Raw genomic sequence first — 27,500 nt, forward strand, 5'->3', positions numbered from 1 at the left:
TGTGTGTGTGTGTGTGTGTGTGTGTGTGTGTGTGTGTGTGTGTGTGTGTGTGTGTGTGTGTGTGTGTGTGTGTGTGTGTATGTGTGTGTGTGTTCGTGTGTGTGTGTGTCTGCTGAATTCTATCGGGTCTCATCTCTGATCCTCTCATCTCCTAGCCTGGAAATCCAGACCTAAATCTGAAAGATTAATGGTCTGGTGTCGATTAATGAAAATCGTCCAGCTCGAGGGGCGGCACCAAGCGTGCATTTGAACATCTTACTGCACGCAATTGGCTAACACTACGACCAATCACAACAATACACGGGGTGACGCATCTCTAAGCCTCATACACTTAGCTACCAGCAGAGTAGTAGTGGGAAGTTCGGATCATTTTACTGACTCGGATCTTTGAATCTCGTTCAGCAAAATGAACGAATCTTTTTTCGAGTAATTTCGTTAATTTCAGCATAATATTATTAAAATGTCATGTTAAATAGCCCAACACATCTAGTACTTAAGAAAATGTTGATTACATTTGAAAAGTTGGGTCCAACTTAAGTCCAGGCTATTGCAGTCTGTTAATTCCCCTCCTGGTCCACGGCGTTCTTTCTTTTGCAACTTCAAATTTATCACGTCTACTCTGTTCCCTGCCTCTCGTGTCTATCTTCGGGTTCGAACTTGAGCGGAGCTAACTGGTAGATTATACTTTTGCCGTATCCGGTCGGGAAAACAGCAAAAACTTCCTTCTTGCAAAGGAACGATTCGAGCGCCGTCTTCTGTTCCTCTTTTAGAGAAAAAGGCAAGTCTAAATCTTTCAGGGTAACGCCCAAAGCATGGTGTGAACTGGTGTTCATCCATAGCCATCTTGCATTGTTTAGTAATGACTGATGTCATCTCGCCTCTGGCCCGAGATAACCCGACGTGATTGGTGCAGCTCAGATAGAGGGGCATATTTAATGAGCATTATTACTCGACACCAGAGTGAACTCGCTGAGCAAATTCAGACTGTGCTCTCGCGAGAACTTTGGATTTCCAGGGTACTCATCTCCAGTAATCTTTGCAGAATAGAGTTCATGTTAATCCATTAGTGCAGCCTAATGCATCCATCTGAGAGTTTAGAGTCATTTAATCAGACGCCTTCACATTATGTGATCAGAGAGACAGTGATTTTGGATGGCACTGACCCTGAAATCCAAAGGAAGACGGCATAATCTTGAAAAATAAGAGAAATTAGAAAAACTAGACTTTCAGTGCAGACCTGGAAACCCTCAGGGCTGCGTTTCCAGATAACGATGGATCTTAGCACTTACGAGCGACTTTACGAACGTTCGTGTTCATTTCACGTGGCTTTCACAAAAAACACACTTAGCAGAATCGCACGCAGCTGTGCTTTAAGTGCAACTTAAGGGTCGCTGTCCGTTTGTCAAGCGCTGAAATGTCACCTTGTAGAATGGCTCGTAATTGTAGCACACGCTTGTATTTGGAAATGTTTAGCCTAATTGTTTTCACCTGATGTGCATTTTCTACGAGGCCAATAATCTATAAAAGCACAAACCTACGGGTGGAGACACCAGCAAAATGGCTGAAACAAAAACAAAAACAAAGAAAATAATTAGTTTCTAAAAAGAGGAGATTAATGTAATTTTAGAGGAGGTGGAGCTACAAACCTTTTATTTTTCCCAGCAGGTTTTAGGGCAGTCATACAATTAAACAAACAAAAAATCTGGAGGATATTGCTAGAAAACTGACTGCATCTTGGGGCATTAAAAGATCAGGGAAGGAGGTCAAGAAGAAGTGGCAGGACTTTGCCAGCCTTGCTAAAAGAAAAAGGGCACCGCAGAGGACAACATTTAATAAAACAGGTGGTGGGCCCAATGAGTCTCACAGCAGAGGAAGAAAAGGCCTTGTCAATACTTGGCACAAGTGCTTTAGACGGCATTTGTGGTGGTATTGACATCCATAGAGAGGAGTAGGGGTAACTCAACCTGAGCCTGAGTCAGGTCCTTCATGCTCAGAGGAACTATCAGTTTCCTCTGCCATCTCCTAGTCCTCCAAACAACCCTCCCAGGTGACAGAACATTGTGTTTGGTATGTTTTTCGTCTTCAGACCAAACTTGGGTCTTCAGTCGACAAAGTTAAAATCCCGTCTGGCTAGCACACTTGCGATCAATGTTACTCATAGGTCAGTAGATGGAGAGTTGGTGGACTTTTGTGTCTGTCGAACACAGTCGACCACATGAGCGTCGAGCAATATGGGATTATCACGCTTCCGGGTTTCATGGGCGGGATTTTTCAACTTTGTGCATGTCCACTTCCGGTGCAGTTCAACAATGGCTGAAACGAAGGCTAGATGTCACTGCTCTGTTCCACTTTGTCAATCAAACAAACAACACCAACCTTATTTATGTTTCCATGGATTCCCGACTGAACTGAGTCTAAGGAAGAAGTGGAGTAAAGCGGTTCGCCGGGATGAAGGGCCAAACTTTAAAATAAAACAAGGTAGCACGTATGTTTGTATAAATATATAATGCAGAGGTGGGGATGCAGTATAAATAAACTTAGGGTCGTCCATCATGGGTTCGCCAGAGTGATGAGTGATTCACCGGAAGTGGCAGTGCACAAAGATCACTGAATGCGGAAGTACTACGTATCAGCGTGATAATCCCCTATCTGGTTGAATGTGTTTTCGACTACCTCTGGAAGTGGTGGAAAGTGGACAAGCTCAAATCGTTTTAGACCCCGTTTACACCTGTATTTAGCGCCGTCCACTTGTGATCCGATTGATCAAAATGCATCTTAATCCCAAGTGTAAACAGGGCCAAGACTGTAAAGGAGCCATTCTGGCGCTGATCCCACAGCACCGCTGTGTTACAGGCTCAAGCTGCAGGGGAGCAGTCGCACTCCTTCAATGCCAACTGCACTGTTGCTTGGGAAAATGGTGATTATCATGAGCGCTGCGGTTGGGATTGAAGCCACGAGACTCGCTAACTAGCACTAATGCTAGCAGGTCTCAAGCTGAGAAAACCTTCAGCCAGAAATATGCTGTTAATGCCATATCTCATAAAGCAAACCCTTATGTTGCAAAAATAAGACACTGAAGCAAATTTCCACAGTGAACAAATGGCTATATTATCTATACCAAGGTCCGTCCTATTTTTTTTTTTTTTTTTAGGACTGGGTGTCAATACAGATTTCCTAATTAAATTCTAGAATTCTTTCTGTAGAAAATGCTGGGTTGTTTTAACCCAATTTTGGGTCAAATATGGTCAAACCCAAATGTTGGGTTACATTTTATAATTACATTTTTAACCCAACATTTGGGTTTGACCATATTTGACCCAAAATTGGGTTAAAACAACCCAGCATTTTTTAGAGTGTAAGTGCAGGCTTTCTTGTTAATGTTAATGCTTCATGTTAAAAGTTAACAACAGGGCCCAAAATATTCAGTTCAATTGCTAATTATATAACAGATATAATAATCAACACAAACAATATAACTGAAGTAAACGTCAAATTATTTATATATATACAATATATATACAATCTGTTTCTTGTCTCACTTTTTCTACCTATATGCATTTCCATCAGGATATTCTTCATTCTCAGTGTCTCTCATCTTCCTGCGCTTCTGTTTAAAACGTTGGGGTCAGTAAGTTTTTTTCAACAAACGTTTTTTTTGTTCTTTCCTCAAAGAAAAGCTTAACTCCAAGTCCTCCAGAGTTGCGGCCAAAGCCGATTCGAAAGACAGCTGTTCGCCAGCAACAGCAGCCATTCTTTGTTTTCAAGTAGTAGGGAACCGTTGCAACTCTGTCGTCATTATGTTAAGCCTGCCCGCCGACTCTATACTACACGATGTGATTGGCCTGACTAGAGTTTGGTTTTTCCAGCTCGCAAGCCAACGGAGAGTTGTTAGACCACCCTGGCTGCAAAATAACATTTGCTGCCGCTAGGTTGCGTCTAGATTTCTAGGCTAGTTTTTGCTGTGTTTCGGATTAAATATTTGCAGCCTTGGTGAGCAGAAGAGACTTCTTTTAAAAACATTCAAAAACCTTACCATCTTAAACTGTTGGCGTAGATTCATTAGAAACACTGATTCATCCAAGAAACACATAGAAGATCGATAGGATTTTTTTTTTTTTTACCTTGTTTTGTTGCTTTTGTCATATTAAAACTAAGTTCCTGCTAGAAATACCCAAATACAATGTCATTTGTGACAAGAGATGAAAAATGAGAGAAAACGAGAGCATTTGGGTGGGAGATTGGACTCTCGGGATGTAGGAAAACCCATAACAGCTGCCAGCGGATTAAAACAGCTTTGAGATAGATTAACACTTCATTTCCTCTGTTGTGTGTGTGAGAAAGAGAGAAATCAGACTGAGAATCTATTACTGTGTGTTGAGTTAGTGCATTACTAGTGGCAAAGTTATTAGTCTTGCAGGATGTAGGGGCTGAAATGCTATCAACAGTCAATGAAAGTCCTACTTATTTTCCATTTCTTTCAAAAAGATGTCGATTTTTAGTGATTTGGCCTGGTTTCTCCCAAGGTTTTTTTTCTCCATTCTGTCACCTGATGGAGTTTTGGTTCTTTGTCAATGTTGCCTTTGGCTTCTGGATTGCTTAGTTGGGGACATTTCGGCCTAATATTCAACAATATTATTGATCTGCCTGCATTGACACAACAATTAACTAAATTCATAACTTTTTCACAACAGAAATGAACCATAACTGAACATACTTAAGCTTGACACTATTTTCTTCTAGATCTGCAGTACAGCAGAAACAAACTTTGTTGCATTATTTTCCTGTTAAATCACTGTAAAGCTGCTTTGAAACGATCTGTATTGTAAAAAGCGCAATATAAATAAAGGTGACTTGACTTGACTCCGTTCAATCTCACACTCCCCATTTGCCTCATCTTTCTTTCTGTCCTCCATTCTTTACCTCTCTCTCTCCTGTGCTTCCCTCGGCTTTAGTTGGTCTCTCTGGGACATAAAACAAGTAAATGATATGGCCCTGACCTTCAGAGAGCATGCTTTATTTCTTAAGATGAAAAATTGTGGATGGAGAAGAAGGTGAGAGAATATCAGGTGCACATGTGGGTTGACCTTTTCAAAGAGTAATTCACAAGAGACCGTAAATTAATTACAAATGATTGTATATTTTCATTTGCCCTGTTTCTGTCCGTATTCAGTCAGTGCCTCTGAATAGAAATCAAACAACATAGTTTGTATGTGGTCTTAAAGATCAAAATTGATTAAAATATGTTTTTATATCTCATATTGCATTATACATTTTTTAAATTAACCCACATAATTCATCGTACAACATAAAAAAGGAATGGCTGCTGTAAGCCGTCGGCGCATTTTTAAATGGATGGTTGTAAAATACACTGATTTAATATTAAACTTCAGACTTCAATATATGGGTTCTGCCTCAATTATAGTGTTTCTTTATCTCATATGCATGTACATTGAACATGAAATTTCTAAATCCATAAAGTTTTAACCCCTTCTTAGACAGGATGATGTCATATCTGCTGGAGAAGAAGCAAGCCTGCACTGTTAACATTGTGGTGTGATGCTTACAGCAACCGGTCTCGTTCACAACAAGAACGATAATTATAAAGATAACTATGTATAACTATATTAGCGTCCACACCAGTGCACGATAAGCACACTGCAGTTTTGTCGTCTGCCACTTTAAATGCTCTAGCTCTTAAAGGGGTGGTAAAATGCCCTTTTCACAAGATGTAAAAATAAATATCTGATGTCTGAGTGTGTGTGTGAAGTTTTAGCACAATATACCCCACAGATATTTGTATATAGCATGTTAAAGTTGTCAATTTTTGAGGGTTTGCAAAAACACACCATTTTGTGCCTGCTGCAGAGGGCGGGGTTTCAAGAGATTGCATGTGTTAGCAGCTGCGATTACCTCACGCAGACACACTAACATGACAGAAACTGTTCTGCCTTTAAAGCTACACTGTAACTTTTTTAGTTTATTCTTAGTAAAAACACTTAGTTCTTTCAAAAATATATGTGCTCATTAATGTATATTTACTTCGTTCAAGTAATAAAGTATTCTCGTGAGTGTATAATATGCCATTGAAAATACATACGGGTGAGGGGTTCGAATGTCGGTCGCCATGTTGCCCCTCCATCTTGAAAGTACATTAGCCAAAGAGGGACATACCCGTTAATTCAAGCTTCGCCTTTCGCGTCTCCGCAATTCACTGGCACCGGCCCTGTTTTTATTTTTTCCTTTCCCTCTACATACCTCTCCCTCTCCCTCTCCCTCTCCCTCTCCCTCTCCCTCTCCCTCTCCCTCTCCCTCTCCCTCTCCCTCTCCCTCTCCCTCGCACCTCCGTCACATCAACTGATCTCTGCTCACGGAGAAAATGATATAGCCTACAATGTAAACTTTGCCTTACGCTAGTGATGTCGTACAATATACAGAATAACGATAGCACTGATAAAAGTTACTTTACTAAGATTAGCTTGCATTTGTCTGGGACTGATAGCTGATGTTAGCAATGAAATGGTAAAAAAATAACGAAAACATAAAACTATTATTCATTTTACATAGATGTCATAACCTATATGTTAACTGACAAATTAAATTACCGCAAATTATAATAGTTTTCTAAAGTAACCTCATCACTTGAACGAATACTCATGGACGAGGTCGAACTGGAAGCCATGTTAATCTTGGACTACATTGGCCACCGTAGGAGTTAAAACGAAATCGGAATTGAGAGGAACAGAAACTAATATTCACTGGATGGTCATATACCTTTTCACCGCTAGATGGGGGTAAAAATCACACAGTGTAGCTTTAACGTTAAAATGGAGTCAGACAAAGATGGAGAGACTCAAGAAGAAGGGACAACATGTAGAATGCAACAGGACGTCTCTGAATGGTTAGTTGATGAACTTATGTTGCTGATGTGGAGTTAACTATCTTCAATTAGGATATTCTGTCATGATAATCTATAAATCGCTCGTATAGGAACTGTTGTGAGATGCACACACAGTGACTTTCTATTGCATGTGAAAAGATGGATGCTAAAGTTTGAGCTGACTCACAAATGTACTCTTATACAACAACTCTTCGTCTTCTCAACATGGACTGCGTGTTCCCGGGGTTTATGTAAATTTTAGGCTTGCTGATGTCACTAACCCGGGAGGAATGTCGTGTAGTCCCTACCAGCCGTTTGTCCTTTTCTTTAAAAGAAAATATCTTCCTTTGCTTTGAACTTTGAGTGTTGTGACTTTGCAGATGTTGTTTAACACTAAAGTTAGAAAAGAGAAATCATACTCAACCACTAAGGGTAACTCTTAAAATTGAACCTAGGCTCTTTTTGTTAATCTACCCGAGTCAAACTTTCGTGTAAAAACATAATTAGAATGAAAACGCCAATAGGAGTGCTATGGGCACTTATATGATAGCATCAAAATCATTATTTTTAAAACACTAAGGCAGCTCAACACAACATAAAACTGAAGTATCACCAGGGGCTCTACACATGAACCTGACTACATTGTGTACACAAAGTTTACTAAAAAGAAAGGTTTTTGTACAACTCACTTTATCAGTTAGTGTTTCAGGTGGCTGGAATTTTGTCAGTCAAAAGTAGTCGATCTCCAAATGCAATGTAACATGAGGAGAGTAAAGATGGAAAGCTCCTAAATCTTGTTTCCATATAAAATCACCATGAGCTAAGTGTCTAAGTTATCATGCTTTTCATTGGAATTACAAGTTCATGACATTTCCTCATATGGAGTCAGTTCATTACGTTGCATTCGGAGATCGACTACTTTTGACTGACAAAATTCCAGCCACCGGAAACACTAACTGATAAAGTAAGTCGTACAAAACCTTTCTTTTTAGTAAACTTTGTGTACACAAACAATGTTGTCAATGCTGGAGTTCATGTGTAGAGCCCCTGGTGATACTTCAAGCACAGTTTTATGTTGTGTCGAGCCGCCTTAGTGTTTTAAAAATAGCGATTTTAAATGCTACCATAGAAGTGCACTCCCATTCAAAAACAAAATATGGTCAATCTTAAAAGTGGTGTTTCCATTCTAATTATGCTTTTACATGAATGTTTGACTCGGGTAGATTAACAAAAATAGCAGGTAGGTTGCAATTTGGCGAGAGTTCTCCTTTAAAAGCAGGATGGATTCTAATTGGCTGTCAGTGTTTTTATCGCTCATCAGCTGGAAAAAAAAATGCATACAATTGAGTTAATTCATGTCAATATTAATTCTTGAGAAAGGCCTTTGTGAAAAGTACCAGGTTTAGATGTGCAGAAGTTTCTATTTCAAAACATTCACGATGGTTTCTTTTTGGACGTAAATCAAAGCTCATTTCTTTCTCTCTCTTTCTTCTCTTAGTGAATAAGCACAAGCCGTGGATCGAAACATCATACCATGGCATCATCACAGAAAACACAGATGTGGTTCTGCTGGATCCTCCTTTAGTGGCTCTGGACAAAGATGCACCAGTTCCATATGCAGGTAAGAAGGCAAGAAATGAGAGCTTTATAGGCTACTGGGTTTGTAGTACAGCGCTGCACACACATCTTTCCTGAGGCCGTCTCAGTTGTGTGTGTGTGTGTGTGTGTGTGTGTGTGTGTTCCATCTGTTCTTTCTGATTATTAGATGCATTATGCTTTTCCAGATCCCCACAGGTTGCCAGATCGCCTTGCCAGTGTATCAGATACTCCAACCAAACTGTACTTCTCTGATACACTTACACTGAGTCACTGCCTGAGGACACACACACACACGCACGCACACACACACATACACACACACACACACACACACACACACACACACACACACACACACACACACACACACACACACACACACACACACACACACACACACACACACACACACACACACACACACACACACACACACACACACACACACATACACACACACACACACACACACACTTTCCATATATATGATTTTTATACTGTACAAACTGTATATTATATCCCCCACACTACTCCTACCCCTAAACCTGCCCATCACACAAAACATTTTCAAAAAACAACACTTAGTATGATTTATAAGCTGTTTTCCACGTGGGGATCAAACAAATGTTCCCACAAGGTAAAAAATGACTGGTATTACTATCTTTTTGAGGACATTGTGTCCTCATCATCTATCTATCTATCTATCTATCTATCTATCTATCTATCTATCTATCTATCTATCTATCTATCTATCTATCTATCTATCTATCTATCTATCTATCTATCTATCTATCTATCTATCTAGATTCTATCTATCTATCTATCTAGATTATAACTATCTATATATCTATCTATCTATCTATCTATCTATCTATCTATCTATCTATCTATCTAGATTATATCTATCTATCTATCTATCTATCTATCTAGATTCTATCTATCTATCTATCTATCTATCTAGATTATATCTATCTATCTAGATTCTATCTAGATTCTATCTAGATTCTATCTATCTATCTATCTATCTATCTATCTATCTATCTATCTATCTATCTATCTATCTATCTATCTATCTATCTATCTATCTATCTATCTATCTATCTATCTATCTATCTATCTATCTATCTGTGCAATTCTGCATCCTGTTTGCTTCCTCAGTTCAATTTAAAAGTCATCTCATTTCAGTTCTGAATGCTGCACAACCCTGGAGTTTCACACTGGAATCAATATAAACTATGAATTCTAAAGCATCAGAAAGCATTTTAATAAGATTCAGATGGAATTAATTTTAAAATAACAATTAGCATAGCTCAAAAAGAGAATCTTTCTTTTTACCTCCAGCTCTTATTCTTTCGTTTTTTCCTTCTCTGATTATTTAATGCCACTGGCGGATTTCATTTTCTCTCAGTAAAATACTATCAAATTGAACAGTCTCTTCACTTTCTTATTCCTCCTAAATAAATGAGTTCTTTTGGGAGTGTTAGTGGAGGTTTTACTGGCAGAATTCTGTTCAGACATCTGCTGGTGAAAGAGACCGGACCCCTTAGAAAGACAGTGAGATCACTGATACACACATGCAAGCACACACACATACACACACACACACACACACACACACACACACACACACACACACACACACACACACACACACACACACACACACACACACACACACACACACACACACACGTTGAGTTTACATGTTTTATGGGGACTTTCTATAGGCGTGATGATTATTATACTGTACAAACTGTATATTATATCCCCTTACACATCACAGAAAACTTTCTGTATTTTTACATTTTCCAAAAAAAAAACAAAAAAAACATTTGGTATGATTTATAAGCTATTTTCTCATGCGTGCCAAAAAATGTCCCCTCAAGCTAATAATTGACTGATATTACTACTATCTTTGTGGGGACATGCTCTCCATAGCGTAGGGTTTAACAGGACCTCACACACGCACAAATTTCTTCCATTTCTTGTGATTTACATATATGCACACTTTCCCTTCAAATTTAATTAAAATGCAACCATGACCTTTATATATGTACAAATAATCTATACATTAAATATCACTCTTGGTGCTTGGAGAAAATAGGTGTAAAATATCACCCAACACTGTGTGCATACTATTTGCTAGACATGCGACCCCCACAGCCTGACTGAAATGTTAAAAGATACATGTACTATTGATTTTAATGACGCAAAGATCAATTTTGTCTCTGAGAACATCCCGTCCAGACACTGGGCTTCACTGTAGTTCTGTGAAAGCATCATGAGCGCTCTTGGCATGGGTAAAAATGATCTTGCATTGGGTTTGCTTTGGGACTCCAAAATAATAATAATAATAATAAAAAAAAACATGCATGTTCTCCAATGAAGTGACATATGCATCAGTGGAGGCAGAGCAGAACCGATATTGAAGCTCTGATGCTTGTTTACGTTGTCTTAAAATGCCTGACATGTCGGCACCTGTTCCTTTCATGTGATTTACTGCCACATGTGACCTTTTCTCATACATCGCTGAATGTATTCTGACAAGGAAATTAATGCACTAGTGTACACAACACGTTCTCTTGAGAAAGACGGAAAGGGGAGGAAGAAAAGAAGAGATAGCAGAAAGCTTCTAGGTTATAGTCTGATAAAAATAGACAGAAAGAGTTTAATACTCCTCAGATTAAGCCACCAAAAATAGCAAAATAATAATTTTGTTACAGGGGAAAAATATTTTTTTATAATATATTTATACAATATATTTTTATTATCACATTTAAATATAAAAAAATATTTGGCAGGTGTGGAAGAAAATTATACATACGTTCATACAGGGCAACGTTCATCATGTATATTTATAATATTTATCAATAAAAAATGTTGATTATATATTTATGAATAGTATAATTTAATATTATAATTATTCATATATTTGTAAGTATATAAATTGTATCTTTTTATTTATAATCAAATTATATTATTTTATACCATGGTCTGGGTGAATACTCGATTCTGATTGGCTGCAGGGTGTCCGTTAAAAAGTGATAGAGGACACCTAAATAAACTGTCAGGCGTAACCAAGGAAACCAAGTTATTGTTTGTAACTTGTAACTTTAGATTTCGATTGTAAAACGAATTAAAATATAAACTAATGTTTTAAAAATGTGTTATTTGGCAAGTGACCATGGTATAAGCGGGTTAAAACCTGACAATGGACACCTCGTCGGGCATTAACCCTTACATATTGTATTATATAGATGTTACATTACCTGTAACATTATATTGAAGACATGTTAAGTGTCAACTAAAAACCTAATTCAATCAGTCGTGTGCTTTTGCATGCATGGATAATATTTCCATGGTTTAATTCAAAATGCAGTAAACTTTACAACTTTAAACTTCAAGTAGTTAATCTATCTCCTGTCTACTCCTGTCTACTTAAACTTCAAAGTTTAAAGTTGTAAAGTTTACAGCATTTTTAACTGAACCATGAACATATTATCCATGCATGCAAAACCACACGACTGATTGAATTAGGTTTTTAGTTGACGCTTAACATGTCTTCAATGGTAATGTACCAATACAATCCAATTAAATATGAAGTTTGATTAATGGTTCTCTAGCAACCAACGCTGAAGTGTAATTAAGTTAGAGGGTGTAATTTACGCTGAAACAAGAGTGAGTTTGTTAAGAGGGTAATTGTTTACAGGTTACAAAACCACATTCTGAATCATTGATGGGCGTAAAGCTCCAGTGATCTGAACACAGCGTTGTAACGGATTCATGCAGAGCTGCGTGGATGGAAATAGCCACAGGTTCTTGAAGTCAAAGGTTGCAGTGAATGCTAGATGAAATGCAAGATTCATCATGTAGTTGCTAAGCAATGCTTTGATATGTTTGAATCTTAAACACTTTGAAGAACTTTAACAGAGTAAATACTAAAAGACATTTGTGATGGACAAAGGTACAGTCTGTTATGGTTATAATGGAGGATAGATCCAGCTTTATTCTGACTAGATAAGTTATGTATTCCCTCTGAAATACCACTTAACTGCCTTAAAACACAAGGGTCTGAAATTAACATGTGTTAAGTGGCAAATGAGAGTAATAAATGCCATTGCTGATTATAAATACACGTTTGCCAGCGGGTGGCCACAATGGGGTGTTTTTGTGACAGGCAAAATAAGGACAAACAGCTAAAGTACAGTAAAAAGTGTTACAAATAAGCTATAAAAGACATCTACAGTGTTCACTAAAAATAGTAATATTGTGAAATATTAAAATAACTTCTCTATTTTAATATTTTTGAAAATGTCATTTATTCCTGTGATCAAAAGCTGAATTTTCAGCATCATTACTCCAGTTTTCCATTGTCACATGATCCTTCAGAAATCAGTATAATATGATGATTTGCCTCTCAATAAATATTTTATCATTATCAATGTTGAAAACAGTTGTGCTGCTTCATATTTTCAATAAACCGTGTTACTTTTTTCAGGATTTCTTGATTAATAGAAAGATCGAAAGAACAGCATTTATTTCTTGATTACAGTTTTTTCCAACTGCTTAAATCCTTTTTTTTTCAAAACTCTACACACAATTCACAAAACTGCACACACAAAATGCAAAATGCCTCACATCTCCTTCAAAATGTAACATTGCATTCAAAATGCCATAAACACACGTCAGAATGAAGCATTTCCATGAAATGGCAAACACTTCTTTCATAATAGTACATTTTTGGATATACCATGTAAACACTGTTGTTCTAAATCTAAAGCTCTTTGGTCTTTCATAGGCTTATATCTACATTTCAATACAATGTTCTACAGTGACAGTAATCTGCTGAGAGGGGGAACAAGTACACTGTAAACACCAATGCAATGTAGACACAGAACATATTTATCATATTTATACAGTAGCATACAACGAAACCATAAACATGTAAACCAAAAGTATATTCTTTAGAATACAGTAAAGAACACAATTGTGTGTGGGGCGTCTCTGTCCATTGTTGGCATCCATTGTTCAAAACAGGGAATCTAACCTTTGACCTATTTATAGGCCTATATACAATAAAGCAATGATTGGTTAGTGAAGTATTTATGAAGTAGAATAAGTGTAGTATTTTGATTGGCTGTGTTTGGAAAAGGAAAGCAAGTCACTTCCTGTTAGATTTTTGTGTGTTAGGTAGAGACTTGTGTGTAGAGTTTTGAATAAAGTGTTTTATGCAATTGAAAACTGAGTCAAAGTCGTAGAAATAGCTTTTGGAGATTTGGTGTGTAGTTTCGCACTTTGTGTGAGAGGTTTAAAAAATCGTGTGACATGAAAAGATTGTGTAAGCAGTTGGAAAAAACTGTAATTGAACGCGTCATTGCTGAAAAATATATACATTTCTTTCTGAAAAAAAGAAAGAAAAAAAAAGTACTGACCGCAAAGTTTTGAAAAGAAGCGCAGGTAATGAGAGACACTGAGAATGAAGAATATCCGGGTGGAAATTCATTGGTAGAATAGAAAAAGTGAGAGAAGAAACAGATTGTCTGAGGAAGACTGGAGGAAGAGATATGAGCTCGAATTCTTTTGTTCAAGGGGTTTCTCTCTCTTTGAGCTTTGTGTTCAGCTGACAGCTTATTGGAAATACTGGAGAGCATGTCAATCACACACACACACACATATACTGTGTGTGTGTGTGTGTGTGCGCGCGTGTGTGTGTGTCCTTTTAGTGGTCCTACCTTCAATTCATGTGCTCCATACGGATTTTTCATTCCTCTATATATAACCAACGCTGTCATGGTCATCTCTATATCCATATTTATGTGTATAATCAGAGCATATTCAACCCTGGCAGAGCATGAATATATATCACAGATATATGGAATATCAAGGGGTCTGTTTACATCCAAACTACACACCAGCTGTATCCTCTATAGGTCTGTGTGTGAACGGCTCTCTGAAAAACTTCATTCATCTCTCATATCCCTCCACGGTCCCTTTCTTCTCTCATGATAAAATAATTTCAACTCAAATCAATATTTCAAGTCCATTTATTTATTTATTTGGAAAGATAATGTCCAGTCTCCCTTCTTTATTGCAAAATAAACCCCCTTAGCATGATACAAGACTGGTCAAGTCACCCTACCTGGGTTTATTTTTTGCAATAATTAGCAATAAACGACTCGTATGCTTAACATTCATCTCAGGTGATACAATCACAAGTGGTCAGCCGAGACAGACTGCTGTTTATGATTAGTATTAATGCATCTCCTCTGACAGCTTATGATTGGATTTTGTGAAAACATCCCTCACTTACATTTACATTTCTGCATTTAGCAGATGCTTTTATCCAAAGCAACTCACACAATAGAGAAGCATAAGCACTTTGTCACAGAAAGGGTCGTTCACACATGCATTAAAAACATCAAGATGGAACAAAACAGAATTAAACAAAATTTTAAAACATGTAGACCAACAATTAAAAAAATAGTGCAGGCTAAATGCAAGAGTATGCCCTCTTAGCAGTGCATCACTACATTTTGATAAAAATGAAGCTGAAGTAACACACAAAATACCCACACATTCTGAAAGCAATTTTTTAACATGCGTGAATGCACTATTATTCATTTTTAGTCTTTTGTACTCGCACATGCACAAAGATGGCCAGTGAAAGATTTAGAAATATTATTCAACAAAGGGATTGCTGCTTTTTGCCGCATCTCACTCGCACTTTCTCTCTCTGTTGTTTTGTATACGTGGTGAATGTGGGATTATTCTGAAGATGAAAGAGAGGAGAGATGGAGAATACTCTTATCGGTGTCCGACAGCAGCATTGTTTAGAACACACACACACACACACACACACACACACACACACACACACACACACACACACACACACACACACACACACACACACACACACACACACACACACACACACACACACACACACACACACACACACACACGTAAAACTCTGTCAGGGTGTAAAACTCTACACACCAATTCTAGGGTGTTGTGGGTGGCTGTGAGCATCTTGATGTCCATTTTCTATGGTCTTTCGGGGGTTGCTAAGGTGTTGCTAGGGTATTGTAGGTGGTTTCTTTCTAGCCAAAGTCAAATGACATCACCATGAGGACTCAGTGATGATATCAGCTTGACTAACATTATAAGTGGACTTGCTTAATGTTTAATAAATCGCTTCTGCTCACCGTATATATATATATATATATATATGTGTGTGTGTGTGTGTGTGTGTGTGTGTGTGTGTGTGTGTGTGTGTGTGTGTGTGTGTGTGTGTGTGTGTGTGTGTGTGTGTGTGTGTGTGTGTGTGTGTGTGTGTGTGTGTGTGTGTGTGTGTGTGTACCGGTATATAATTACAAATAATTTATTCTTTCTCAAAACACTGATGTTTATGTATAAGTGTTTTCACACATGATCATTGGGTGTAGGTCATCAGTAAATTATTGTGGCATTTAAATACCAGTGTTTCCCAAATGAAACCGAAGAGCTGTTAGTTTTAAGTGATTTGTCTAATGTAGAAAGCTGCTTACAGTTTTGCAAAAAGTTTGTTTTACAATAGCAAACTGAGTTTAAAGCACATTATGTGCTTGTAGTTTTGCAGACGTGGTCTAAAGATTAGGAATATGAGTAAATGGTTACACTGAGTGAGTCCCAAGTACCACTTTTGGTACAATAAAAAAAAACTATAATAGTTCACAATATTACTGTTTTTACTGTATTTTCATCAAATAAACACAGCCTCTGTGAGCAGAAGAGACTTAAACATCCTGGTTAATCAGGTTCATGTGTCAACATTTTGTTGATCCTGGAACAACATTCCTGTCCAAAAATGAAGTCCTATTCATAATCATATTCATATTCATATCCCTAAACCTAACCCTACCCACAAATGATCCCTAAAATCAAGGGGAAATGACAGGTGAATTACACTGATGTAGAAGCACCAAACCCTGACTGTAAGCCTAAACTTGACAGAAACTGTAAACTTGTCCATCAAATCTGATTGGAAAGTTGTTCCAGGATCAACAAATATGTTGATGAACATGAAATCAGGTCATTGCTTACTTACTACACTGACATTTTAAGGGTAGAAAAACAATACAAATCTGCCAAAGTTAAGAATTTGCCCCCTTTAGATCTTCTCTAAAGCTGTCACTGGAACGCATTTGTGGGATTAAAAAGAGCAACAATCCAGACGAGATTACAGACCGAGAGGCTGATGAAATGAAAGTCCTAATCTGTCGTCTTGTGTCCGTGTGTAGGTGAAATCTGTGGCTTCCAGGTCCAGGGTCCCGGCGCTCCGTTCGTGGCCGTGGTCCTGAACAGCACGTCCGGAGAGGGCCAGCTGCGGGCACGAGGGCCGGTCGACTGCGAGAGCCACCGAGACTTCACCTTCATCATTCAAGCTCGTGACTGCGGCACGGGGCCGGAGGGACGCGGGGAGAAGAGATCACACAAGTCAGTGTGTGTTTCAATAAATGCATGTTCTCCAGTGTGATTCATATTTGTGAGAGAACGTTTTTTTGAAAGGAACACTGTGAACTATTTCTCGAATGATTCATCGGTGCTTGACTCACCTCTCTCTCTGTTACTCACAGTTTCTACTTTTGAAGATTTTTATTTTTTCCCTGTACCTGCTAATGGGTAGTTGAAACTTTTTAAATATATATTTATACACAGCCATTCAAAAGTGTGGGTTTGGCTCACAGAGGCTGCATTTATTCAACAATACAGTAAAAACAGTAATGTTGTGAATAAATATGATTATAATTTAAAAGATCTGTTTTCTATGTTAATATATTTATATATTTGTAATGTCAAAGCTGAATTTTCAGCATCATTACTCCAGTCTTTAGTGTCACATGATCCTTCAGAAATCAGTCTAATATGATGATTTGCTGCTCAAGAAACATTTCTGATTATTATTAATGTTTAACCCCTTATATTGGCCACAGCCATTACATATTTAAATACACATTTAATCTAGTAATCGGGCATCTATTGTTTCCATCCAAAGTTGCAAATTTAACTTGTGCGGAAATTTGGAACATCGCATAAAACTTTTGAGCATAAAGTTTCCATCTCATGTGTTCAAGAGGACAGAAATTGGCACATAATATCTGTAATAAAATGGAAGTTGCTGCAATCAGGGAAGAAACCGTGGCTCTTTTTTTCTCCATCATAAATGACGTGTGTCTCAGAGCGCAGAAGAAACACAATAAACGCTGTCATGCTATCTGGCGTTCGGATGCTGGTGTTTGGGAACGCAATCATGCGAGACGCTTCTGGGAGAGAATTAAACCGAATCATTCTCCAGAATGATCAAGCCAACATCTGAGATTCTGTGCACAATCACATCCATTTTTTTGTTGCACATCAAGGGATTTATTTGGTAAATGTGTTTCCATCGTAGTTTATGCGTCTTTTTATCAGATATAAAAAAAACGATCTGCTTCAATTAAGCACATACGTTTTTTTTAATGCACATTTTTTTTAATGTATGTGCATCTTGGTGCTTCCATCCAGCGTTTATTTTTAATGTGCTATCCAAAAATCCAACAATATTTGTCACTTGAACTTTTGTCATTAAAATAGATTACGGTACTGTTCTGATCATGTTTTAAAATGTCAAAGTTCAAAAACACATTTTTTTTTCCCGGTTTACTAGTTTACTGCTGCATCATCAAATCATTTGAACATGGATTTGATCCATTTAATTTTATATGTGACCCTGGATCACAAAACACAAGTCACATGTTGCACGGGTATATTTGTGGCAATGGCAAAAAATACATAGTATGGGTCAAAATTATCGATTTATCATTAGAATATTAAGTAAAGATCAATTTCCATGAATATATTTTGTCAATTTCCAACCGTAAATATATACAATTTGTAATTTTGTGAGTGGATGCAGCAAAATCGGGAACATAAATGGACTACTTTTCTCAATGTTTCTATACATCAATGGAAAGCTTATTTATTCAACTTTCAGATGATGTATAAATCTCAATTTCAAAAAAGTGACCATTGTGACTGGTTTTGTGATCCTTGGTCACATATAAGCAAAATAAGCACACACAAAAACAACAACTCAGTGCCTTCACACAGTTTATTAATAAGCTATTTATATGTATGTCATATGCCTTTTTCATGCTATAGCCAATATGCCGGTGGTTTTAAATGTATAAAAAATCGGCTGATACACCTGTGCATCTCTATACTCTACATATAGTTTTTTTTAACTGTACTGGATACTGAACTGACCAGCTCAAAAATCAAGTTTTTCATCTTCGTACTGGCTGTAATCCTCAGGTGACTGACCTTGAGGCATTAAAAGCTTTTAAGAGCTCATGTTAATGAACCTGTTTACCTGCAGACCTGGAAGCTGCAAACAAACACAGAGCCGAGGCTACATTTACCTGCAGATACCCAAAGATGCTCTAATCGAGCTAATGCAGTGAGCTAAACCCGAGTCCTTTGAAACAAAATAACACTTCTAAAGACATTTGCGAATCAGCCAGAGAAAAATAAGGTTTATGATAAAAGGGGAAACCGTGGAGAAAAGAAAAGTAGAGAGAGAGAGAGAGAGGGACCTTCCTCATTACTCTGTATCTCTTTAATCCGGACAGGATTACTCTATCCGGCTCTGACAGCTCTGATCTCCGATACTACACACACACACACACACACACACACACACACACGCACGGATAAAGGATTAAAGTGAGATATTAGACTCTAAAGGGCAGTAAACCTGCAAAATCACACTGCTTTACTATAGATTTTATCCCTAATGCATTAATGTGTGTGTGCGTATGTTCTGGTTTTTAACATTATAACAGATTATCAGGGGTGTTTATAATCCTGTCATTTGTCAGAAGCTGTTGCCCTTTGCAAAGTATTGCTCACTTTTTACGCTGTCTTTGACATGAATGATGTAAGCTTGTTATTTTGGTATTTTCAGCTTGCAAAAGTGTGTCAGAACTGGCCGTGAGGATACCCTGAGGCACTTTTTTTTTCTTTTTTAAAATATCTTTCTCTCCCCGAAGACTTTTCAAAGGCTTTATAATGACCTGCAGGAGAGTGAAATCTGAGAAATATGAGATCTCACTGTGTCTCCTGGACAGTGATGGAGAACGAATGGAGCTTTTGGAGAGTTTTCTCTTGAGAAAAGACGTGTGTCTCGTCTAAAGCGGAGCGCAATAATTAGTTCAGATCCGGACGCAAATCAGTCCTCATAAATTCATATAATTACAAACACAAGTATCACAAAGATAGGAGAACTATTTCACTCATTGTGTCATTTACACTTTATTTCGATAGTCCACTTTAGACATACTAACTATAAGTAACTTTGCAACTAAATGTCATCTAGAAGTCATTCAATTATTAGTAGACTGTCTACTAAAAAGAAAAATCAAAAATCATTTTTCTTTAAAGTCAGATTAGTATTATTTCTAAAGCAGCAGTCTTTGAGAGACCATTTGGAGTATTTGGGATTTAATACTTCTTGAGGGATTGTGACTGTCAACCTGAAAACTGTTATTAAAAAGCACTGCAGTTGCTGTTTTTCATCTCAGGCCCCCTACAAATACACATTTAACTCAGCCGTCAAATCTGTGGCGCACCATCATGCTACGTTCCAGTAAAATCACAAATGAAAATGCTCCATTCCTGATAAACACACCCTGACATAGTCACAATTTTAATGGGTTTATAAAAACCTGTAGAAAAGGAAATTTTAGAGAATTTAGAGAAATAGGTGAAATATGCTCTACAGAAGACACATGTCCTGAAAAACAAATGTTTTTTTTACATTCTTGTTAATAGCCATGTTTCCATCCACCTATGTTATGGAACATTTTTTATTCACATAAAAAAAACTGGATGTGGACGGATGATATATATATACTTATTTATTTATTTATTTATAAAACGGTAACACTTTTTAAAGGGGTCATGACATGTTTTTTTATTTTTTATTTTATTATTATGTTCCCTTAGGTGCAATTATAGTATTACTATAGTTTTTTTTACAAAAAACTTTTAAAATGTAGTGATTTATGACCTTTTCCCACCCTGTTTCTCATCCTCTGATTCAAACAGTCTGTTTTGGGGGTGTTTCCCCTTTAAGAGTTCAGTGTTAACGCCCACTGTTATGATTGGCTAACGTCAGTGCCTATGCATCAATTATTAACGCCCTTAGCCAGAACATTTGTGGATTCAGCGTATTTAAAAAGTAGTTTCAAGTTTTAAATACATTACTTACAGTTTGCGTCGTCGTTGTTGAGCCCAGAATAGTCGGCACGGACTTATCTTTGAGCAACAGTTTTCCTGCAAAGCCAGCATCATTTTGGGATTTGTTCTCAAAACAGACATCCTTCAAATGTACAGAACAAACGCTTAAATTAACACTGCCGTGACTGAGACGTCCGCAAAAAATAAAGTGCATCCATTTTTCCCTGACGACTGGATCTTTCTGCAGCGTATTCAAAGATGTTGTTTGTCCACAGCCAGGAACAGCACATCATTAATTAGCAGTATTAGGAGTTTTTGGCAAAAGTCGTAGTTAATAGTGAGAATTAGACCCTAATCAAAAGTATGACCAAAAATAAGCCAATTTAACAATAATAAATACTGCAATAGAATCCAACATTTAATGGAAACATCTGAGACAGAAATTGATGCTTAAATGAAACATAATTGAGGACATGCATATGGATGCACGATATGAAAACTTTGGCCGATACCGTTGACCGATAATTCTTTATATGTGAAAGCCGATAACTGATATATCGGCCGATAAATCTAAATCCAAATTTTTTTATAATTTTTGAGAGCCTTATAACAATAACAAAAGTCACACCATTAAAAGCCATGTCCCAATCACACAATTATAATGATGTTCTCATTATAACTTTATGTAGACTATATGACAGACTTGCGCTTAACATTTTTGAAGTGATTCCCATTTCATTTCAAGCAATTCAAAACCATCATGATGAACAGTGCGCATCTGAAGTGACTCAGTTGAAGGAAATATTCCATTATTTATCGGCTTTAACATATCAGCCAAATTTTCTTAACGGTACATTCATCGATACCGATATGGTGACCGATATATGGCGCATCCCTAAACATGATGCATCCTAGACAATGCGAATCAAAATAAAAGCCTCTTTCTCTCTCTCAGGGCTGCGGTGCATGTGCAAGTGGGAGATGTGAACGAGTTTGCCCCAGTGTTCGGTCAGCTGGAGTATCACGGCTCGGTGACGGAGGGGAAAGTGTTTGACAGTATCCTGCAGGTTCAGGCGTCAGACCAGGACTGTTCTCCACAGTACAGCCAGATCTGCAACTACCAGATCACCTCTCACGACACGGCCTTCGCCATAGACCGCAACGGTTAGCAGCACACACACACATGCATTCACTTTGCTGTCTTCTGTATTTAAATGTGTGTGTTTGTGTGCAGGTAACATCAGGAACACAGAGAGTCTGAGCTTTGATCAAAAGTCACATTATAAAATCCGCGTGACCGCGTTCGACTGCGGTCAGAAGAGAGCGGCGCTGGACGCTGTCGTACACATTCATGTGAAACCCGTCTGCAAGCCTGGATGGCAGGGTAAGATTTCAATATGTTTTGGTCTCAGGTGCATTTTGCACATGACAATGGCTGAAATATGGCTTTTTCTGGAAATCGGGTTGCAGTGGTCCATCTGGGAACAAAGTCATACTTACAAGTTATCAGATGTAAACTAATTCACTTTTTTTTTGTACAGACTAATTTTAGTACTTCAACTTATTTTATTTCAGTAAGTTGCCGAGTTAAAATCTGCTTATTAAGTTAAATAATATTCATATTTGATTTGATTTCAGCTTTATTTCAATTATCAAACACATTTTAAAATAACAACACTGATAATTATGTCATACTCTATTGTTATATAACCTATATTTCATATACAGTAAATGTGCTCAGAAACTGCATGCTTAATAATAAACTAAATAAACTGAAGTTGGTGACTCAGACAGACCCTATCTGTGAATCATTTGGTTGAACTGGTCCATTGAAATGAGTCATCCAAATTCTCTGAAATGCATCGAGACTCATATTACTAGAAAAAGGAGAAAGTTTAGAAGAGCGCCTGAGTTTGTAAGACTATGCTTCATACAGTTACTAGTGTGTACGTGCATGTTTACTTGCTTCATAATCAATGTAAATAATTACATTCACACTTAAGTTAATGTGGGAATGAGATGCATATTCAACGCTCAAATGCACAATTAATCCATTGAATTTTGTATAAAACTGAGGAGTAAACACAGAAAATACAGTTCTGGGAATGTAAATCCAGACGTTTCCTGTGATCCGTGCATGACAGCAATCCAGATTCAGCTGAGTCAATTACACACACACACACACAAACGCTTTGAATTTCCTGTCACTTTCTGTCCGTCTCTTTCTTTTCCCTTGAAGCTATTTTTGTTTGCTTTTAAACTCAATATAGTGTTGACCCCCTCCCGTCTCTCTCTCTCTCTCTCTCTCTCTCTCTCTCTCTCTCTCTCTCTCTCTCTCTCTCTCTCTCTCTCTCCGTCTTTTTCCAGTAGGTTTGTGCTTTATTTTATGCTTTCAATTGCAGCAGGAGGCTTACATCAGAATTAACACACACACACACACTTTCATATGATAGCCAGCCCGATGCATTATGTGGTTCTTTTAAATCTCCTGGTATCTTTTTTACTACAGCTAGACGTGCTTTGTGTCTTACGCAGCAGCGCTCAACTGGATCGCTGACAGCGGGGAAAGACTAAATAAAATAACAAATGACAAAAAGCAACATTTAAATGAGAAGAAAATATTCTTCCCCATTTTTTATTTTGTCGATGTTCAAGGATATGCATCCAATTAAACTTTATTTTAGCACAAATATGTCCTCATCCTCGTAAACCGCATTTAAATTTTAAAGAGGACCAATTATGCTTTTTTTTTCATGTTCATCTTTCTTTAGTGTTTCTGTTTGAGGATTAAAAAAGGTCTGAAAAGTTACAAACCACAAAGACACTCCAGCGGGAGTTATTCTCTATATCAGTGTCACTGTTTCCGAACTCCCTGAAACGTCTTGAGTTTTCTTACGGGATCAAACAAGTCACAATATTCCTCATTTAAATAATTCCCACCCAAGGCATATGTGAACCTGGATCACAAAACCAGTCACAAGTCCACACACTATATGTGTGGCGATAGCCAACAATACATTGTATGGGTCAAAAAATTAGATTTTTCTTTTATGCCAAAAATCATTAGGATATTAAGTAAAGATCATGTTCCATGAAGATATTTTGTAAATTTCCTTCCTTAGATATGTCAAAAAAAGTATTTTTGTGAGTGGATGCAGCACAATCGCCAACAAAAATTGACAACTCTTGACAAATATTGATTTTCTCAATATTTTGATTTTTTTGCACCCTCAGATTCCAGATCTTCAAATAGTTGTATCTCGGCCAAATATTGTCCTATCCTAACAAATCATATCACATCAATGGAAAGCTTATTTATTCAGCTTTCAGATTATGTATACAGTAAATATCATTTGACCCATAAGATTGGTTTTGTGGTCCAGGGTCATGCAGGGTATGCAAAATAAAGGGGCGGGGCCTGGTTGAGTTTGAAGCGCTTGACCAATCACAACACACTAGTCCAGCTGACCAATCAGAGGACATAGTTCTTTTCAGAAGGAGGGGCTTCATAGAGACAGGAACTAAACAGAGCGTTACTGACAGACTGGGAAGAGAGGAGCTGCAACAATGGAGAATGTGGGGAAAATAAGGTGTTTTTTGAACATTCAAGCATGAAAAGCTATTCTAGTAGAGCCCAAAAACAAATTCAAGACTTTGTAAAAGGGCATAATATGGCCTCTTTTAGTAATTGCCATAATTTTCAGTGCAAACACTTTTTATGTAAATTAGGCTCGTTTTATAAACTAATTTCACAAAACGTACTCTGTTTGCCTGGTGCAGTTAATGTTTCACTATTAGCATTGACCATATGAATTTTGTTGAATTTCAAGTGCATTTTGTTTCTTCTAAGGACATTTTTATTGATTATTGCTGCAATTATTAATGCAAAACAAGTTGATGTTTGCATTTGGTACATTCAGATACATTCAGGGTTTATGCAAACTCCAATAAGCTTTAGTATAAAAGCAATCTGACCTAGTTCACGGAAGTCAACTCCTATCAGTATCAAGTATTTTACCTAATACAGTATAATGCATTTCTCATTGCTGCTTGTCTCTGCAGAAATTGCCTTCAATAAGCAGCTTGCATTCTCTTACAGTCTTTCCACTTTCCGCCTTTCATTCTGTGCATGTTGAGAAGTAAAATTAAAAAAGCTAAAGCATAAAATTATGTTTGAAATCGCTTTTGGCATCTTCTCCTCCTGAGTCGTTTCCTAGCATTGCTAGGACTTACATTGGAAAGTAAACCTTGCTGATCAACATAATGTGGTTTGGAGACACGTAATAGCCTACAATGTAAAAATAGAACAAAATTATGAGCTCAAACAATCAAAGTGTGAAAACAACCTCAAATTTAATCAAAACTGTGAATATGGATATGAAAATAGAACCTACAAGTCAACATTGAACCGAAGCTTAAAGGGATAGTTCATTATTTACTCACCCTCATGTCATTCCCAAATTATGACTTTCTTTCTTTTGTGAAAAACAGTTTTTTTTCTATTTAATGAAAGTCAACGTTCTTTAAAATATCATGCTGCGTTGGAACAACATGAGGGTGAGTAAATAATGACAGATATTTCATTGTTTTAATACACATCCCTGGTCTTCTGTGAACTTTTATCTTCGCATGTTATTCCAAAGGCAAAAAAGTTTCTTTGAGGCTTTCATTAAAATACAATAACTTGCTCTCCCCACTGACAACAACTTTCTTTGTCAGCTGACATTTTTCCTGGACTTCAAGTGCCTTTTTTACCATCCAATCAATTCCCAATGGAGAAAGCCAAGTAAACTTTGGTCTGGACTGTGTCTCCCAGAATGCACTTTGATGCGTCTCTGATGTGATTGTCCCTCAGGTGTGTTCGGAGACACTGAACACACACAGACACACACTCACATTCGGGTCGAAGCTTCAGGCCTCTTTTTTCCAGCCCACTGGATGATGACAACTTGAGTAAAGGCCATTTTTTCACATCTGCCATAAAAGCATGAAGGAGAAAGAGAAGTAAACAGCTCCCCGTTGTGTCTCATAAGCAAGGGTAAATAATTCAGCAGGGGTGGACATGCACCGTCTACACACAGCATTTTATCATTACCTTTAGGCTCACTCCATGCATAAAAACAATCATTTTCAGCTCCATATTCTCTAACCCAACAGCTCAAAGTGTGAGCTAAAATGTGTGTGGTCTGTATGTGAATACATGTTTACATAATCCATTTATTACTGTCCGCCGTTTTAATTTTTCACCCATAACTTCACGTTAAATAATCACTGGCTATAGAATTCATTAAAAACCATACAGCCTGAAAATAGTGAATATCTCGCCAAACACAACAAGAGCTCTGGGTAGCAAACCTCAAATATATTATGAATTCAAACTGAATTATACTATTCTTCTTCATTAAAAAACAAGCATAGGGCCTTATTCAGTCACATTAACCTTTTTACTTGTCATATTTGAGACATGAGTGATTCCTCAAATCAATATGTGTGCTGTTACTTTACTTTGCGATCAAACTTTGGTGGACAAAAAATGACAGAAATGCCACTTTATTACTTTATATACACTTTAATTTATGTATATATATATAGGTGTATATGACGTAATAAAGTAAGTTTCTTAATTAAGACAAGTTTTTGCAATTTTTTAAAGGTAAATGTCTGAAATGAGTTACTTAAAATTAAAGTGAATAAGTACATAACTTTTGTTTTTCTTAAAGGGGTCATGACATGAGAAACCAAATTTGCCTTGATCTTTTGGTATATAAGAGGTCTTTGTACCATTAAAACGTCCTGCAAGTTTCATAGCTTAAGACGTCCTCCCCATTATAAACGAATAATTTATTTAATCAAGCTCTAAATACAGCTCGTTCTGGATCCATGGTAAGAAGTGACGTCACGGTACGAAGTGACGTACCAGCGTTTGCATATGACCGCCTCCAGCACAAGACAACTACGCTTAAAGCGCAAGGCACTACGCTCAGTTCGTATCGTTGTCGCGCCCGCGCGCCGCGCGCCTCACGCCTCACAAGCGAGTGGGTCTGTGTACAGGGAAATTACGATGCCACGCAGATGTGCTGTTCCTGGCTGTGGACAAACAACATCTTTGAATACGCTGCGAAAGATCCAGTCGTCAGGGAAAAATGGATGCACTTTATTATTTGCGGACGTCTCAGTCACGGCAGTGTTAGTTTAAGCGTTTGTTCTATACATTTGAAGGATGTCTGTTTTGAGAACAAATCCCAAAATGATGCTGGAAAATTGTTGCTCAAAGATAAGTCCGTGCCGACTATTCTGGGCTCAACAACGACGACGCAAACTGTAAGTAATGTATTTAAAACTTTAAACTACTTTTTAAATACGCTAAATACGCAAATGTCCTGGCTGGGGGCGTTAATAATTGATGCATAGGCACTGACGTTAGCCAATCATAACAGTGGGCGTTAACACTGAACTCTTAAAGGGGAAACACCCCCAAAACAGACTGTTTGAATCAGAGGATGAGAAACAGGGTGGGAAAAGGTCATAAATCACTACATTTTAAAAGTTTTTTGTAAAAAAAAAACTATAGTAATACTATAATTGCACCTAAGGGAACATAATAATAAAATAAAAAAAAACATGTCATGACCCCTTTACAATTTGACCCATGAATTTGATTTACCTTAATCAAGACATACATTTTTTGTTTGTCACTGCTCTGACATTAGCTGTGTTTATCGAACGAAGCAACAAACGCCGTAGTTATGATTTCACCATCCTA

The 27,500-nt window shown here is 37.4% G+C and overlaps 1 protein-coding gene across 2 annotated transcripts in view; it reads left to right on the plus strand.

Annotated features, from left to right (window-relative positions):
- Positions 1-27,500, plus strand: part of clstn2b (calsyntenin 2b) — a 64,373-nt gene that overhangs the window by 6,210 nt on the left and 30,663 nt on the right. For both annotated transcript variants that reach the window (XM_079609912.1, XM_079609913.1), the window contains exons 2-5: positions 8,376-8,498; positions 16,759-16,954; positions 21,693-21,901; positions 21,972-22,121. In XM_079609912.1, the coding sequence (XP_079466038.1) occupies positions 8,376-8,498; positions 16,759-16,954; positions 21,693-21,901; positions 21,972-22,121 (678 nt within the window). The remainder of the gene's footprint in view (positions 1-8,375; positions 8,499-16,758; positions 16,955-21,692; positions 21,902-21,971; positions 22,122-27,500) is intronic.

This window comes from Phoxinus phoxinus (genome assembly GCF_949152265.1).
Source record: "Phoxinus phoxinus genome assembly, chromosome: 4".
Lineage (NCBI taxonomy): Eukaryota > Metazoa > Chordata > Actinopteri > Cypriniformes > Leuciscidae > Phoxinus > Phoxinus phoxinus.